This window comes from Carassius carassius, chromosome 41, assembly GCF_963082965.1.
Source record: "Carassius carassius chromosome 41, fCarCar2.1, whole genome shotgun sequence".
Lineage (NCBI taxonomy): Eukaryota > Metazoa > Chordata > Actinopteri > Cypriniformes > Cyprinidae > Carassius > Carassius carassius.
Genome location: NC_081795.1, coordinates 15,219,597 through 15,233,446, shown reverse-complemented (window position 1 = coordinate 15,233,446; position 13,850 = coordinate 15,219,597). Strand labels below are relative to the sequence as shown.

The following is a 13,850-nucleotide window of genomic DNA, read 5'->3' as shown; positions in this document are numbered from 1 at the left end:
CGGTGGGGGAGATTTGTGCTGCAGCATCATGGTCTACACCATGTACATTTGCTAAATTTTACAGAGTGGACGTAACTGGCGCAATGCCTGTTAGCACTGCAGTTTTGATGTCAGTTGCCCAGCAAGGTTTGAATAGTTCAGATTCTGTAGTTCCTCGCGACCCCGTTGACATGAGTCATCCTATTAGACCGTAGTGATGGTCAGAGCGAGGTCAAAACAGATCGTGAGTTATGAATATAACTATGGATCTGTGAGACCGAAGGATTACCGTCACTATCCTTGTCGCTCGGAATACTAGGACGTTCAAGGTAAGAGAACAAGCCGGAAGTTTAACTCGCCTTTTATAGCGCATGACGTTCTGCTTCCGGGGTAATGGGCATGACTTTGTTTACATAAGATCTCGAAAGAAGGTGGAACGAAGATTATCATCCTATTAGATGGTCCCATAGTAATGGTCATCCTTCGGTCTCACAGATCCATAGTTATATTCATAACTCACGTTTTATGGCTTTCATACACTTTAAGATTACACCTGAAAAACTGCCCATTCCATGCACTGCATTTTTATATTAATTTGTATGCATTTATCTATTTTCTTTAGACTTGCTTTAAATAAATGTATTGTACCAAAGTTAATACCAGTATAGACTGTAACCTGCAGCTCGGCCTGAAATGTGAAGATGGTTGAGAGATGGTTTAGATCCATCACACAATTGAAGAGGATTGTCAGGCCAGGTTATTGTTCCCAGCTGAGTGAGGAGATTCATCAGAGAAGTTCATGTTTCTGTATTTATTTGTGTACAGTTGATGAATGTATACATGGTATACAATGGATTCCAATAGAAAAACATAAGTGCCTTTTGCTGTTTTAACATCAAAAGATGAGAAAACTAAATAAAACAAGGAAGCACCTTTGAAATGAATGAGATGCTCTTAGCAACAACATTTCAACAACATTGGTTTACAAGGGTTGTTAACACAAGTTATTATGTATCTTCATAAGTCCAGCAGAGAATACATCTAATACACGCACAATAAAACAATACTGAATTTCCATCTAAGAAACATGGTGATTTCACAGTCGTAGCAGCTGAATGTTTTTAATATTTCTTCTTTTTTTCCCCTCTGTATACTGTGGAGATTTTAGATATTGAAATCGCATTGTATATGAAGTTGCTTTTGCACAACATTTGCAGTACCAAGGCTGTATCAACATCAGTCTATTTTAGCAGAGATCAGTTTTACAAGAAAATATAGATATCCAAAGACTTTCTATCTGGTTTACTTCTTTCTATTCTGCTCATTGAAACTTCATTGATTGGTAACATTTTAATCTACTGACTATCTCAGCCTAATATATGAATACAAATGATCAATAGTGCATGGACCAAGTAGCCCTATTTTTGAATACAATATGCTTCACATTTAGATCAAATTATTCACATGTATTTAAAATCCAAATTCAAACTCAAACACTTTTTGATATTGTCTACAAACCATATGTAGAGGAGATGCTAGTTTTATTTTGTGACAGTTCTAATGCCACAGCATCTTATTTTTATTTTGTTGCTTTAAAACACCCTGTCCTTTTCGAGGTAGGCGATATCTGTACGTTAACATGTAACAATGTAATCGTAAAAGACATTTTTTGTCTTTGTTTCATGATAATATTTCCATTTGAAATGAGGCAACCTAGGATGCACATGTAATAAGATCACTTTGGCTCCATAAGATGTGTTTCAGAACACAACGAATCGTTTACTAGCAGGGCCGAACAGTGCAAAAGTCCAGTTCTTGTGGCTTTCTTTTGCTTGAGCAGTGGTCTCTAGGTAAAAGCAGTCCAGTCTGAGTGGTGCATTGCATTGGGCGTCTCTTAAAGCCTTTCCCGCAGGTTTTAGAGCATGAGGACCATTCGCCAATACTCCACATTGGGCAAGGGTCACCACACACCCTTATGGCACTGGGTTTTTGTGTGCCGTCACAGTGTGTAGCTGTTTTCCCATCCGAGTCCAAACACTGTATCTGTCTACTTTGAACCCCATTCCCACAGGTAACCGAGCACTTATTCCAGTCCTCTGGCACCCATTTATAAGATGGCATATGATAGGCTGGCTTCTTTACCTCCACTCTATTGCTGTCTTCCAGCACACTGTTCTGTGTAGGGTTCCTTTCGTCCTTCCTTAAGATCTTGCCCTCCTTCTGTCCCACATTCTGGTAGTAGGAGTAGCGCACACGAGGAGGTGTCATTTTACCCACCGACAACAGTTCCACCGTAAGAGACTCTTTGAGAGGTTTAGAGGCCTGCAGTATTTCCACTGATGTCCCGGTTCCACTGTAGCGAAGCAGACTTCCCTTTACGATAATGTCTTTTTCTACCGTTGAAACCACAAAGTTTCCATTCAGGAGATATTTGCCGTGATCGTTCTTTACTGCTAAATAGTTGTCATCGTTAATCAAACCACGGTAACCACGCTGCCTTACATCCACGTTTGCAGCTCCGACCGGTAGAGTCACCACAAAATTATAGCCATTCCTGAAAAATTAGATCACAGAGTTGGACAATATTCAGAATTTAAGATTTGGCTTTGTTGTGATTCATGATTTGTAATTTGAATTGATGACACCACTCCCGAATTTCAGTTGAATTGGAATGAAGTTAAAGTGGAATTTACAGTAAAAATAAAAATCATAGCCTGATGTCAAATGAAGTGTTGTTCCAAAAAGGATTGCATTCTTAAATTACATTTTTTAAATAAAATGTAAAGAATTAAAATTAAACACCATTTCTTTTTTGATAAATTTATTTTTCTATTTTAAGTTAATTACACTTTTAGTAGTTGTATGAGTTTCTTTGGATTTCAATTCATTTTAAGGTTACTTTTTTGTAATATTCATTAACTACATTTACTTACTATAGGGTTAAGGTTTGGTTTAGTGTTACTTGTAATTATGTATAATTTACTGTTATTACTATAGTAAGTACATGTAACATAACTATGCCACCTTAAAATTAAAATTCTTGCAAGTTTTAATTTCACTTCCTTAAATTCGAATTGCAATTTAAAATCACATTTACTCCACTTAGGTTACAAATTTAAAATTAAAATTCTAATAAAAATCAAGAACAGAAGTGGAATTTCAAAACATTTGCAATTCACTTCTGAATGGCAAACAACCCTGAAGATATTTCTGCAGCTGACTCTTGTCCTTTAGATCTTGTAAAACCATATCCTCGGAGATAAAGCACTTACATGGGTTTTGTGAACATTCCAGAGACTTTCTTGCAGTTGTGGTTGTCTCCCCCACACACACCACATTTGTCAAACTTCATGTTGGAGCTCAGTTTGCCATCACAGCCGGCCTTAATGCACTTTCCCTGAACACAGACTGCCGAGGTATCAGGAGAACAAGGGGTTCCATCCACCACCTGTCACACAGATAACATTCACATTCTCTACACTCTTTTTAAGTATAGTAACTTAAAGGTAAGTAATAACCAGTAAAACCTATAGCCTTGGTTTTGCTAGCGCCATACACTACCAATTGATAGTTTTCACGTGACGTCACACCCTTACAGGAATGCTCACATGGAGGGCAAAACACTGTTTCCTTCACTGACCACCAATTATTTTTTTACAAAGTTTGCATTAATTAGTAATGCAGTAAGACAGTGATATTTAAAGGCCAAATTCAGTTTACATCTTACTGATGACGCATATTCTTTGTACAGGCAAGCAAATTAACTCGGAATATAAACGCAATGCTCAAAGTTTAATATGAAAATTTTCCCATAGAAAACCATTATAAAGAAGACGATTAACCATTTAGTGCATTGCGTTCAAATTCTGGGCTCATTTGCTTGCCTGCATAAAGCACGCATCAACAATAAGGTTTGTACTGAATTTTATCACCGTTAAGGCACCATAAGTGTTTTCAAATTAAGTTTTAGAATGTCCCGCTGTTTTTAGTGATTGAAATATTGCGTTGGGTGAATTATATGGATTGCTAATGGCCAGTACTTGCATTTTAAAATTAAAAGTATATTAATTGCTGGATTCTTTAATGAATAGAAATTTAAAAACGAACAGCATTTATTTGAAATAGAAATGTTTGTTATAAATGTATTTACTGTCACTTTTGATCAGTTGAATCCATCCATGCTAAATAAAAGTTATAATTTCTTTCATTTTTTTTTTCATATTTAAGACACATAGCAAGATTTTGGTCCAAAGAGTTGTCATGTGGGTGTGGCTAGCACAGAAACTCAGTGACTAACAGATTGTAGCATCATTCGTCACTTTGCTGCATTGCAGCTAGTTAGAACACAGTTTTAGTTGTGTAATAATAGCTGTCTAGGTTACTGAAACTGTGAGTGTTTTTGTCCTCCCATCTACGTAACGAGTGATTGTGAGAAGCTGCCCTGCACTGTGTCTTTCCACACAGCCATATCTGAGAGATAAGCTCTCACCATTACTTTTTTAAAGTATCTTGTTCACTTTGGAATGGGGATGTTGTTCTTTCCATGAGATAAGAACTGCACACTGGCTCCTTTTGCTCATGAATATCGAATGTCAAACAACTTTGCAGTATTTAAGCATATATTTTAATTTATTTACCTTCTGTGCAAGGACATAGAAGTATCCGGTGCCGTTGGCTCGGCAGATGAGCTTGCATCTGTCCTTAACAGAGATTCCAGAGTATTTCGGAACCCAGACCACAGACGGGCTCAGTCTGCTAGTGTTCAGACTGATACCATTGAACGCCTCACACTGCTCCTCACGAAAGCTCTTTCCTGTCACAAACAGATGGTCATTGTCGGACACGAATATCGACTTGCATATTGTTTAACATTAGACTGAAAAATATTTAATTTACCTGAGTCTTTACAGGGCTTTAAGTTGCATGAGCGATACTTCACTCTCAGTCCCTGGCAGTACTTGCCCCCGTTTTCAGGGGTGGGGTTGTTACAGTCCCTTTTGGCGAGCTGCACCCCTCCCCCACAAGTACAGGAGCACAAACCATATGGACCCCACCGACCCCAATGTCCATCTGCCTGCAGAAAGAGTCCACACGTCTCAGAAACAATTACATCCCTGCTGCTTCTTCAAAAAGACTAGCATTTAAATGTTCATTGTCAGCACAAATATCATATCATGAGCATTTATACGGCACTAAATAAATAAAATAATAAAACAAAACAAACAAACTTCTTTTTATACACTCTTAAAAAGGAAATTTCCAAAAAGGGGTTTCAGCAGTGATGCCAGAGATGAACTTCAGATTTTTTATTCATGAGTGTGAAAAACATTTTAATAATCAGCAGGGATTTTCAGCAGGGACAAGTTAAATTGATCAGTATATATACATATACTATATATACTGTATGTAATGATCCAGAACACGACATGGGTTCCATAATGTAGGCTTTATTGTAAATACTCGTAGTCGTAAAGGCAATGGTCGGAACCAGCAATATCAACAGCGTGGGAAGAACAGAGAATCAAAATCCGGTAACAAGCAAGGGGTCGGTAGGCAGGCAGCAAAGGTACGTAGGAGATAACAGACAGAATCGGTAACAGGAAATCAAACACGGGTAATAACGCTCAGAAATGACAGTCCAGCTTATATGCACAGTCTTGATGATTGGCACCTGTGCAGGTGAGGGTGCCCTCTGCTGGCCATCAGAGGGAATCACGGGGTTCGTCTCCGTGACAGAGCCCCCCCCCCCCCCCCCCCCCCTGCGATCGACTCCTGGCGCAAGGAGGCCCATGACGTCGGGGTCTACCACGGGGTCGAGGGGCCGGTTTTCCAGGGTGTAAACGATGAAACTCATTGATGAGATTGGGATCTAGGATGTCCTCAGAGTTTACCCATGAGCATTCCTCTGGACCGTACCCCTCCCAGTCGACCAGATACTGTAGAATTCTGCCCAGACGTCTGGAATCGAGTAATTCCTGGACTTGGTACGCCTCCTCGCCCTCTATGATGATGGGTTGAGGGGCCTGTGCACGGGACCTCCCCTCTCCCTCGTCTCTGGGACCAGCAGCGGGCTTGAGCAGGGATACATGAAAGGTAGGAGAAATACGATATGTGTTAGGAAGTGCTAACCGGAATGAAACTGGAGTTATTTGTCTAGTGATTTGGAATGGACCCACGTACCTTGGACTCAACTTGCGGCACGGGAGCCGGAGACGGAGATCCCGTGTTGAAAGCCATACCAACTGGCCAGGCTGAAAATCGTGACCTGGGCGCCTTCTGCGGTCCGCTTGCTCCTTTTGCCTCCTAACAGCATGTTGCAGGTGAACATGAGCCCGATTCCAAACCTCCTCACTGCGTGCCATCCAGTCGTTTACTGCTGGGACGTCCGTTGGTTCCCCTGACCAGGGGAACATTGGTGGTTGGAACCCCAGTACACATTTAAAGGGAGTTAGACCGGTAGATGGTTTGATAAGGGAGTTCTGTGCGTATTCTGCCCATAGTAAGTATCGAGCCCAATCGTCCTGATTCTGGTTGCAATAAGCTCTGAGGAAACGGTCTAGCTCTTGGTTGAGCCTCTCTACCTGTCTGTTCGCTTGAGGGTTATACCCAGAGGTGAGGCTGACATTAATGTTCAGGGCTTTGAAGAAGGCTGACCATAATTGAGAAGTGAATTGAGGTCCTCGGTCTGACACAATGTCCTCGGGTAAACCATACAATCGGAAGACCCAGTTGCACAGGTGTTCTGCTGTCTGGAGAGCGGTAGGTAGTTTGGGTAATGGAATGAATCTGCAGGCTTGGAGAACCGATCTATGATGGTGAGTATGGTGGTATAGCCCTGTGAACTGGGAAGATCTGTAATAAAGTCAATGGCAATGTGAGACCAGGGTCGTTGAGGAATGGGTAGTGGGTGCAGGAGACCGGCGGGAGATTGTTTAGATGCTTTGTTTATATTACAGTTATTGCATTGCTGTATGAAAGTAGCTGTGTCCTTGTGCAGTGATTCCCACCAGAAGCGGTTCTCCAGTTGATTGATGGTGTCAGTGATACCTGGGTGACCGGATGATGGATGGCAGTGAACTTGGCTGATGACCTGGTCACGAAGATTTTCAGGAACAAAGATTCTATCGGCTGGACAGGCTACTGGGTTCTCGTTCTGCTCCCTGTATTGTTGGAGCAGAGTCATGATATCCCATTGAATGGGAGCAACCACCACATGGAACGGCAAGATGGGTTCTGTAGCAGGTTGAATGTTCTCCTCCTCGAACTGACGTGACAGGGCATCTGCCTTAGTGTTCTTGGAGCCGGGTCGGTAAGTTACAGAGAAGTCAAATCTTGAGAAGAATAGAGACCATCTAGCTTGACGGGGATTCAGGTGTTTGGCGGTGCGTAAGTACTCCAGGTTGTTGTGATCCGTTAGTACAGTGAACGGATGTGTGGCTCCCTCTAGCCAGTGCCTCCACTCCTCAAAGGCTGCCTTCATGGCAAGAAGTTCCCGATCCCCGACACTGTAGTTGCGCTCTGCCAAGTTGAGTTTCCTAGAATAAAAGGCACATGGATGAAGTTTAGTGGCAGGATCTGGGCGTTGTGACAGGATAGCTCCAATGCCTGTGTTGGATGCGTTCACCTCGACAATGAAGGGCAATGAGGGGTCAGGGTGACAGAGGATGGGCGCGTTACTAAATCGTTGTTTCAGGGTTTGGAAAGCTTTGTGAGTGGAATCTGACCATTGTAGTCGATGAGTTCCCTTCTTGACCAGTGAGGTGAGCGGGGCGACAACAGTGCTGAAGTTCCTAATGAATCTTCTATAAAAGTTTGCGAATCCCAGAAATCGTTGCAGTTCCTTGAGGGTTGTGGGTTCAGGCCAGTTGAGCACGGCGTTGACCTTCTTCTCGTCCATGGCTACTCCTCCTGAACTGATGATGTACCCTAGGAAAGTGGTGGAAGTTGTATGGAATTCGCATTTCTCAGCCTTGGCGTACAACTGGTATTGAATGAGGCGTTGGAGAACTGCTCGGACGTGTTGTATGTGTTCAGGAAGGGTGTTAGAGAAGATCAGGATATCATCAATGTATACGATCACAGATATGTTCAGCATGTCTCTGAAAACCTCGTTAATAAATGATTGAAATACAGATTGACTATTAGCCAGTCCGAACGGCATCACAAGATCATAGTGTCCAGTGGTAGTGGAGAAGGCGGTCTTCCATTCATCTCCCTCCCTGATGCGAATGAGATTATAGGCGCACCTCAGGTCCAGTTTGGTGTAGTATTGGGCGGTGCGAAGTTGTTCGAGGGCTGAAGGAACCAACGGAAGCAGGTATCGGAATTTTACTGTCATTTCATTTAGTCAACGATAATCGATGCAGGGACGGAGGCCACCATCCTTCTTTTTTACGAAAAAGAACCCGGATGAAGCAGGGGATGTGGATGGTCTGATGAACCCTTTCTGGATCTCCTTCTTGATGTAATCCTTCATGGTGTCCGACTCTGGTTGAGACAGTGGAAAGATGCGACCCTTTGGAGGAGAATGCCCTGGCAGAAGATCGATGGCACAGTCATATTTGCGATGAGGAGGTAAGGTGTTGGCTTGTTTCTTACTGAAGGCCTCCAGAAGATCTGCGTATTCCTCTGGCAGATCGGGAATGGACTCTTGAACGGAGGTAAGGGACACGGAACAGACAGGAATAGGTTTGACCAGGGAAAGACAGTTCTGTTGACAGTAATTGCTTCACCTCACCACTTGACCCTCTCTCCATGAGATCTGGGGGTTATGCAGACGTAGCCAGGGTAATCCAAGAATCACGGGTGTGTGAGATGTGGGAAGGATGTAGAATTGGATCATCTCCTTGTGCAGTAAGCCAGCCGCCATTATGACTTTGCGGGTGAGGTGAGTGATGGATCCTGAACCCAGTATTCGACCATCTATTGTCTCCACTGAGAGAGAGGTAGAGCATGGAATGAGTTGAATGTTACACCTCTGAGCAAACTCTTCAGAAAGGAAATTGCCTGCAGCCCAGGAATCGAGTAAGGCAGAGGTGATAACTTGTCTGTTGTTAATCCAAAACTCAACGGGAATGCTTACACTCTGGGTATCACACATGGAAGTGAGAGGAGTACTCACCGAGCGTTGGGAGAAGGTAGAGGTACGAGTGGGGCAGTGGTTGCGTTGATGGCCAGGCAGTCCACAATACATGCATAACCTATTGGACATACGTCGATCTCTTTCCTCCATAGATAAGTGGTAAGTATTGACCTGCATGGGTTCAGTAGACCTTCAAAAGCTGCTGGATCTTGTTGTGGTGAAGTCTTCTGTAATGATCCAGAACACGACATGGGATCCATAATGCAGGCTTTATTGTAAATACTCGTAGTCGTACAGGCAATGGTCAGAACCAGCAATATCAACAGCGTGGGAAGAACAGAGAATCAAAATCCAGTAACAAGCAAGGGGTCGGTAGGCAGGCAGCAAAGGTACGTAGGAGATAACAGACAGAATCGGTAACAGGAAATCAAACACGGGTAATAACACTCAGAAATGACAGACACAGCAAATCAAGACTTCGCGTCGAACTACTGTGAAAGTCCAGCATATATGCACAGTCTTGATGATTGGCACCTGTGCAGGTGATCAGAGTCCAAGGACGGGACTTATGGGAAATGTAGTGTCTTCAGTGTAAGTGAGTGAATGGATGCGTGTGTGTCAGTATTCAGGTGAGGGTGCCCTCTGCTGGCCATCAGAGGGAATCACGGGGTTCGTCTCTGTGACACTGTATATCTTTTGTCCTATTATATTTATTCACTGTCACTTTTGATCAATTTAACTTGTCCCTTTTAAATTGCAATAATATTTCACATTATTACTGTTTTTACTGTATTTTTGATTAAATAAATGCAGTCTTGGTGAGCAAAAAATTTTTAAAAAAAAAAACATCTTTACTTTACTAAAAAGCTTTGTGTCAAATAAAACAACACAAGCACATTTGTCTACAGTCTGATATACTGTAATTAGCACATCGCTCACCTTGTCTTTGGTAGTATTTTGCTTATCAGTACAGATCCCTCGATAGCACAACTTGTTGCTGCCACAGGTAGTGCCGTCAGCCCAGGGAAAGTGGCGAGTCTGACAAACCAGCTGTCCTTTAGCTTTCCCCGTGCACCACAGTTTGGAGCAGGCCTGCATGTATGGACAGGGCTTGGATCCTGAGCCGAAAGCCAGTTCACATTGACGGCTGAGCGAGTAGCTGATGCCCGGAGGGTCATCTGGAAGAGCCAAAAGCTTTTGGGGCTGATCCAGCAGACAGTCACCTGGTGAGCAAAAGGTACTTAATGCAAATTTTACATTTAGTATATTGCTGATTTGTATAGCTGAGCATATCCTCAATGTATTTATTCGACATGGCTGAGACACACGTCAAAGATGATTGCAGCAGAGCAGTCAAACTAACCGTGGCCAGCGTCCAGGAAGTCTGTGATGATGGCAGCGCTGCAGACAGACCAGGGTGTGGTGTGGTCAATCTGGATCAGTGTGGGAGACATCATATGATTGTCCTTCAGCTTTCCAAATACCTCCTCACAAGCCTTCACATTGTCATGTGGCATACTGAACACATGCCCTGGACAAGATCCGAAGAAATAGTCAAGCCGTCTAAGTCTGTTTTCATTTTCATAGCAGAAAAAGCAATTAATAGTTACAGTTAAGAGTTTTTGTCCATTGATAAAAATTATCCTTTAAATGTATTCAACATCTATCTACTGTCTGTCTATCTATTTGTCCCTTCTGTCCGTCCATCCATCATTCTATGGTTTCATCCATCCATCCATCCATCTATTTATCTGTTTGTAAGGTGTATGATAATTAACAGATTGAAAAATGTACATAGAGTTTCATAGGTCTGTCTACACCATATAAGGATGGAACTGATACACCAGCCTCAGTGAATATGGTTCTTCAGCATCTGCTAATGTTTTCCCATCTGTCTTTTATTAAACCTTTGTTTTCACATGGATCAAGAGATGTGGAAAACTCCTGAATGCAGTTGTCATTGTTATTCTTAATTAATAATAAAGCAGGGCAGGACTTTTTTTCTGGAAACAGCTGGCACAACATTCATGTTTAAAGATCAAGGAATCAGAGCTAGAATTTCAGGAGTGAGAAGCCTCATCAAAATCCCATCGACCTAAAGGATTCAACTTAATTACACCACAGACAGGGACTTTCAGTTCACCTGTTTTGCTAACAAAAGACTGACTCTGACGCCAAACAAAGCTCTCACCTAATTCATGTGCGGTGGTGAAGGCTGAGGGAAGACCATCATCTTCAATAACTGAGCAGCTCCTCTTAGGATCACACATGGTTCCTACATCAGCCATACCCAGAGTGTCACATGTGGTACCCCCACACAGGTCCTGTGAAGAAAATGATTAAAGTGTGGAATCAGTGATGAAAAATTAAGCAACATAACAAGCATCAAGTGTTTCAGGAGCAGTATGAAGATGATAGTCAGGGTTTCAGTTGTCATCACTTCCTTAATCTCTGTAATCCAGGTAATCCAGGTAATCTATTGTAATGACAGCTGACTTGGATCCCTTCTCTGCTGGAGTCACTATGACACTTATGACATCTGCTTTCAGCTTTCTGGTGATGTAATGGTGCTCTTAAGTTTATATTGGAATCAAATGGTAGAGAATTACTATTTCTTTTAGGGGCATTTCCAACAAGCTTTGACATATTTCCAGAAATGTTTTACTACTTTCTATCCAGATGGCATGTCATGTTCATATAGAAAGTTTTCAACTGTGGCAAAACTGCTGAAAGATGTCATGTTAGAGATGATTAAAAGGTGAAATGTTTCTTTTAATGTTTTGATTTAATCATCTAAATGACAAATGTTGAATGGTGTAAATGAAGAACTGAAATTCTCATCAAATTCTCCATTCTCATGAGGGTCTCAGGGGGTCTCAGCTGTCTTATGACGTTCTTGTCACGTGACCACAAAATAGATTCCTGGTTACACCACACAGACTTTATCAGACGATTAATAAAATACAGAAAATTGATTGATTGATTGATTGATTGATTTTGTTCGCAATCTACAGTCACAGCATCCAGACATTTTTTTTTACCTTATTCCCCATAAAAATTTAAACATTAATTCAAAGTTAATCATAGAGATGCATTGATTTGAATTGAATTACAATTATTTGTGTCTTTTAAATAATCTACTATTTGCAGACAAAAACAGACATTGACTAATATGAGAACATCATTTCTTACCTGCTTTGTAAACAAAATAGCTGTGTCCCAGTACTCTGGGTGTTTGTCGTTGATCTTGTTCAGCTTCTTCTGCCAGGTGCAGAAATTGCGCAGCGTTAGTGCCGCGTTACTGGATACTTTGGGTCCTTTTTCTGCCTCATTAATCACCATAAGCTTTACAACCACTATACTGATGGCGTTCAAGATACTGGGGTGTTTGTAGAGCTTTGCAGTGACAGACATGAGAGTCAAAAGGTAAAGCTTCAGGTCGTCGCCGTGGAATTTTGCCATAGACTCATCAGCGACAACCAGGACCTCTACGTACCTCGGTATAGAGGCGAATCTTTTCGATCTGCTTTTGCCCTTCAACAAAGTTTCTGTCAAGTTCCTCGTGTGTCCCTTCACCGGTTTGTACTTTTCTATGGAGTCCAAAATGCCCTGGTTTAAACTGGATGTAACTCCGCACCTAGATGTTGAGGTTGAGGCGTGAAGATGTCTTCTGCGGATGATGTGCTTTTTTTCAGCATCATCTGGGATCAGTCCTGGTGCTGTGTTGGTTGACCTGCGCTCTATGAAGTACTCCATCCCGTTATAAGAGAACGCTCCTCTGATGCTTCCACAGAGACTGAGAGCTGCATATGAATTCCTGTCTGCATTAATATCACCGGAGTAAAAGCATCTTCTAAAATCATCTCCCAAAAAAGCACTTGAAGATGATGTGTTATATTGAAATGTGCCATCAGGAGCCAGAAAACTCGAGTCAGGCAGAAGATTAAGATACAATTCCTGATTAAAAGCGTTTATTCTGTAAACAACAAGTTCTTTGTTCAGTTTGTCATGACTTGGGTAATTTTCACGGTCAAGTCGAACAGGTTCACACAAATCAGTTTCCATACAGAGGTATATTTTCCTTAAGAACAGCATGTGCAAGAGACAAAACAAAACAACGGTGTAAACAGACATCGTTGGTAATTATTATATATCCTTCAAAGTGTAATTGACGCCGTGATGCTGTTGATCACGGTTCTGTACATCCGTCATGAGATCTAAGCATTGCCACAATCTTCATCTCTCGTAAAACCAGCTTTTTCTCTCTTTCTCTCTCTTATTCTTTTGCGTCATATGTAAACATTGCAGATTGTAAGAGTTTTCGGGAAGTTCAGATGAGAGATCATGATTCATGTTGAACACCGCATAAACTTCTGGCTCTAAATACGAGCATCAAGCACCAGCAGCGCTTCAGAGGTTACCTCCCACTCCAAACGAATGCTTGTCATTTGTAGAGGTGGAGAATACTTGGCAAACGACTTTGGGGGGAAATGGTAAGGGGGCATGTTTTTAAAATACGTATTTTTTATTATTATTATTAAATCCTAATAAAAATTCAAATAAATTACATAATAATAATAATAATAATAATAATAATAAAATTATAACAATTTCATAAAATGTCATAAAATTAAATAGGGCTACACGTTTTGTTTAACACAATCAATTCCAATACTATATTATCGTTATTAATAAGAGGAGGTAAAGGCATCATAATACATAATACTAATAATTCTGATGATTTCATTTCATTAGACAATAGAACGGCCATTCAAAGTAATCTGGTCTT

The 13,850-nt window shown here is 41.5% G+C and overlaps 1 protein-coding gene across 1 annotated transcript; it reads right to left on the bottom strand.

The window, feature by feature from the left end:
• Nucleotides 1–781: 781 nt before the first annotated feature.
• On the bottom strand, nt 782–13,540 carry LOC132122837 (A disintegrin and metalloproteinase with thrombospondin motifs 15). The gene is made up of 8 exons (XM_059533306.1): nt 12,254–13,540; nt 11,253–11,385; nt 10,425–10,592; nt 10,001–10,284; nt 4,876–5,053; nt 4,617–4,792; nt 3,252–3,427; nt 782–2,533 (listed from the first exon to the last, which is right to left on the bottom strand). Exons 1-8 carry the CDS (start codon nt 13,193–13,195, stop codon nt 1,762–1,764), a joined length of 2,829 nt encoding a protein of 942 aa, XP_059389289.1. The 5' UTR covers nt 13,196–13,540; the 3' UTR covers nt 782–1,761.
• Nucleotides 13,541–13,850: the final 310 nt, after the last annotated feature.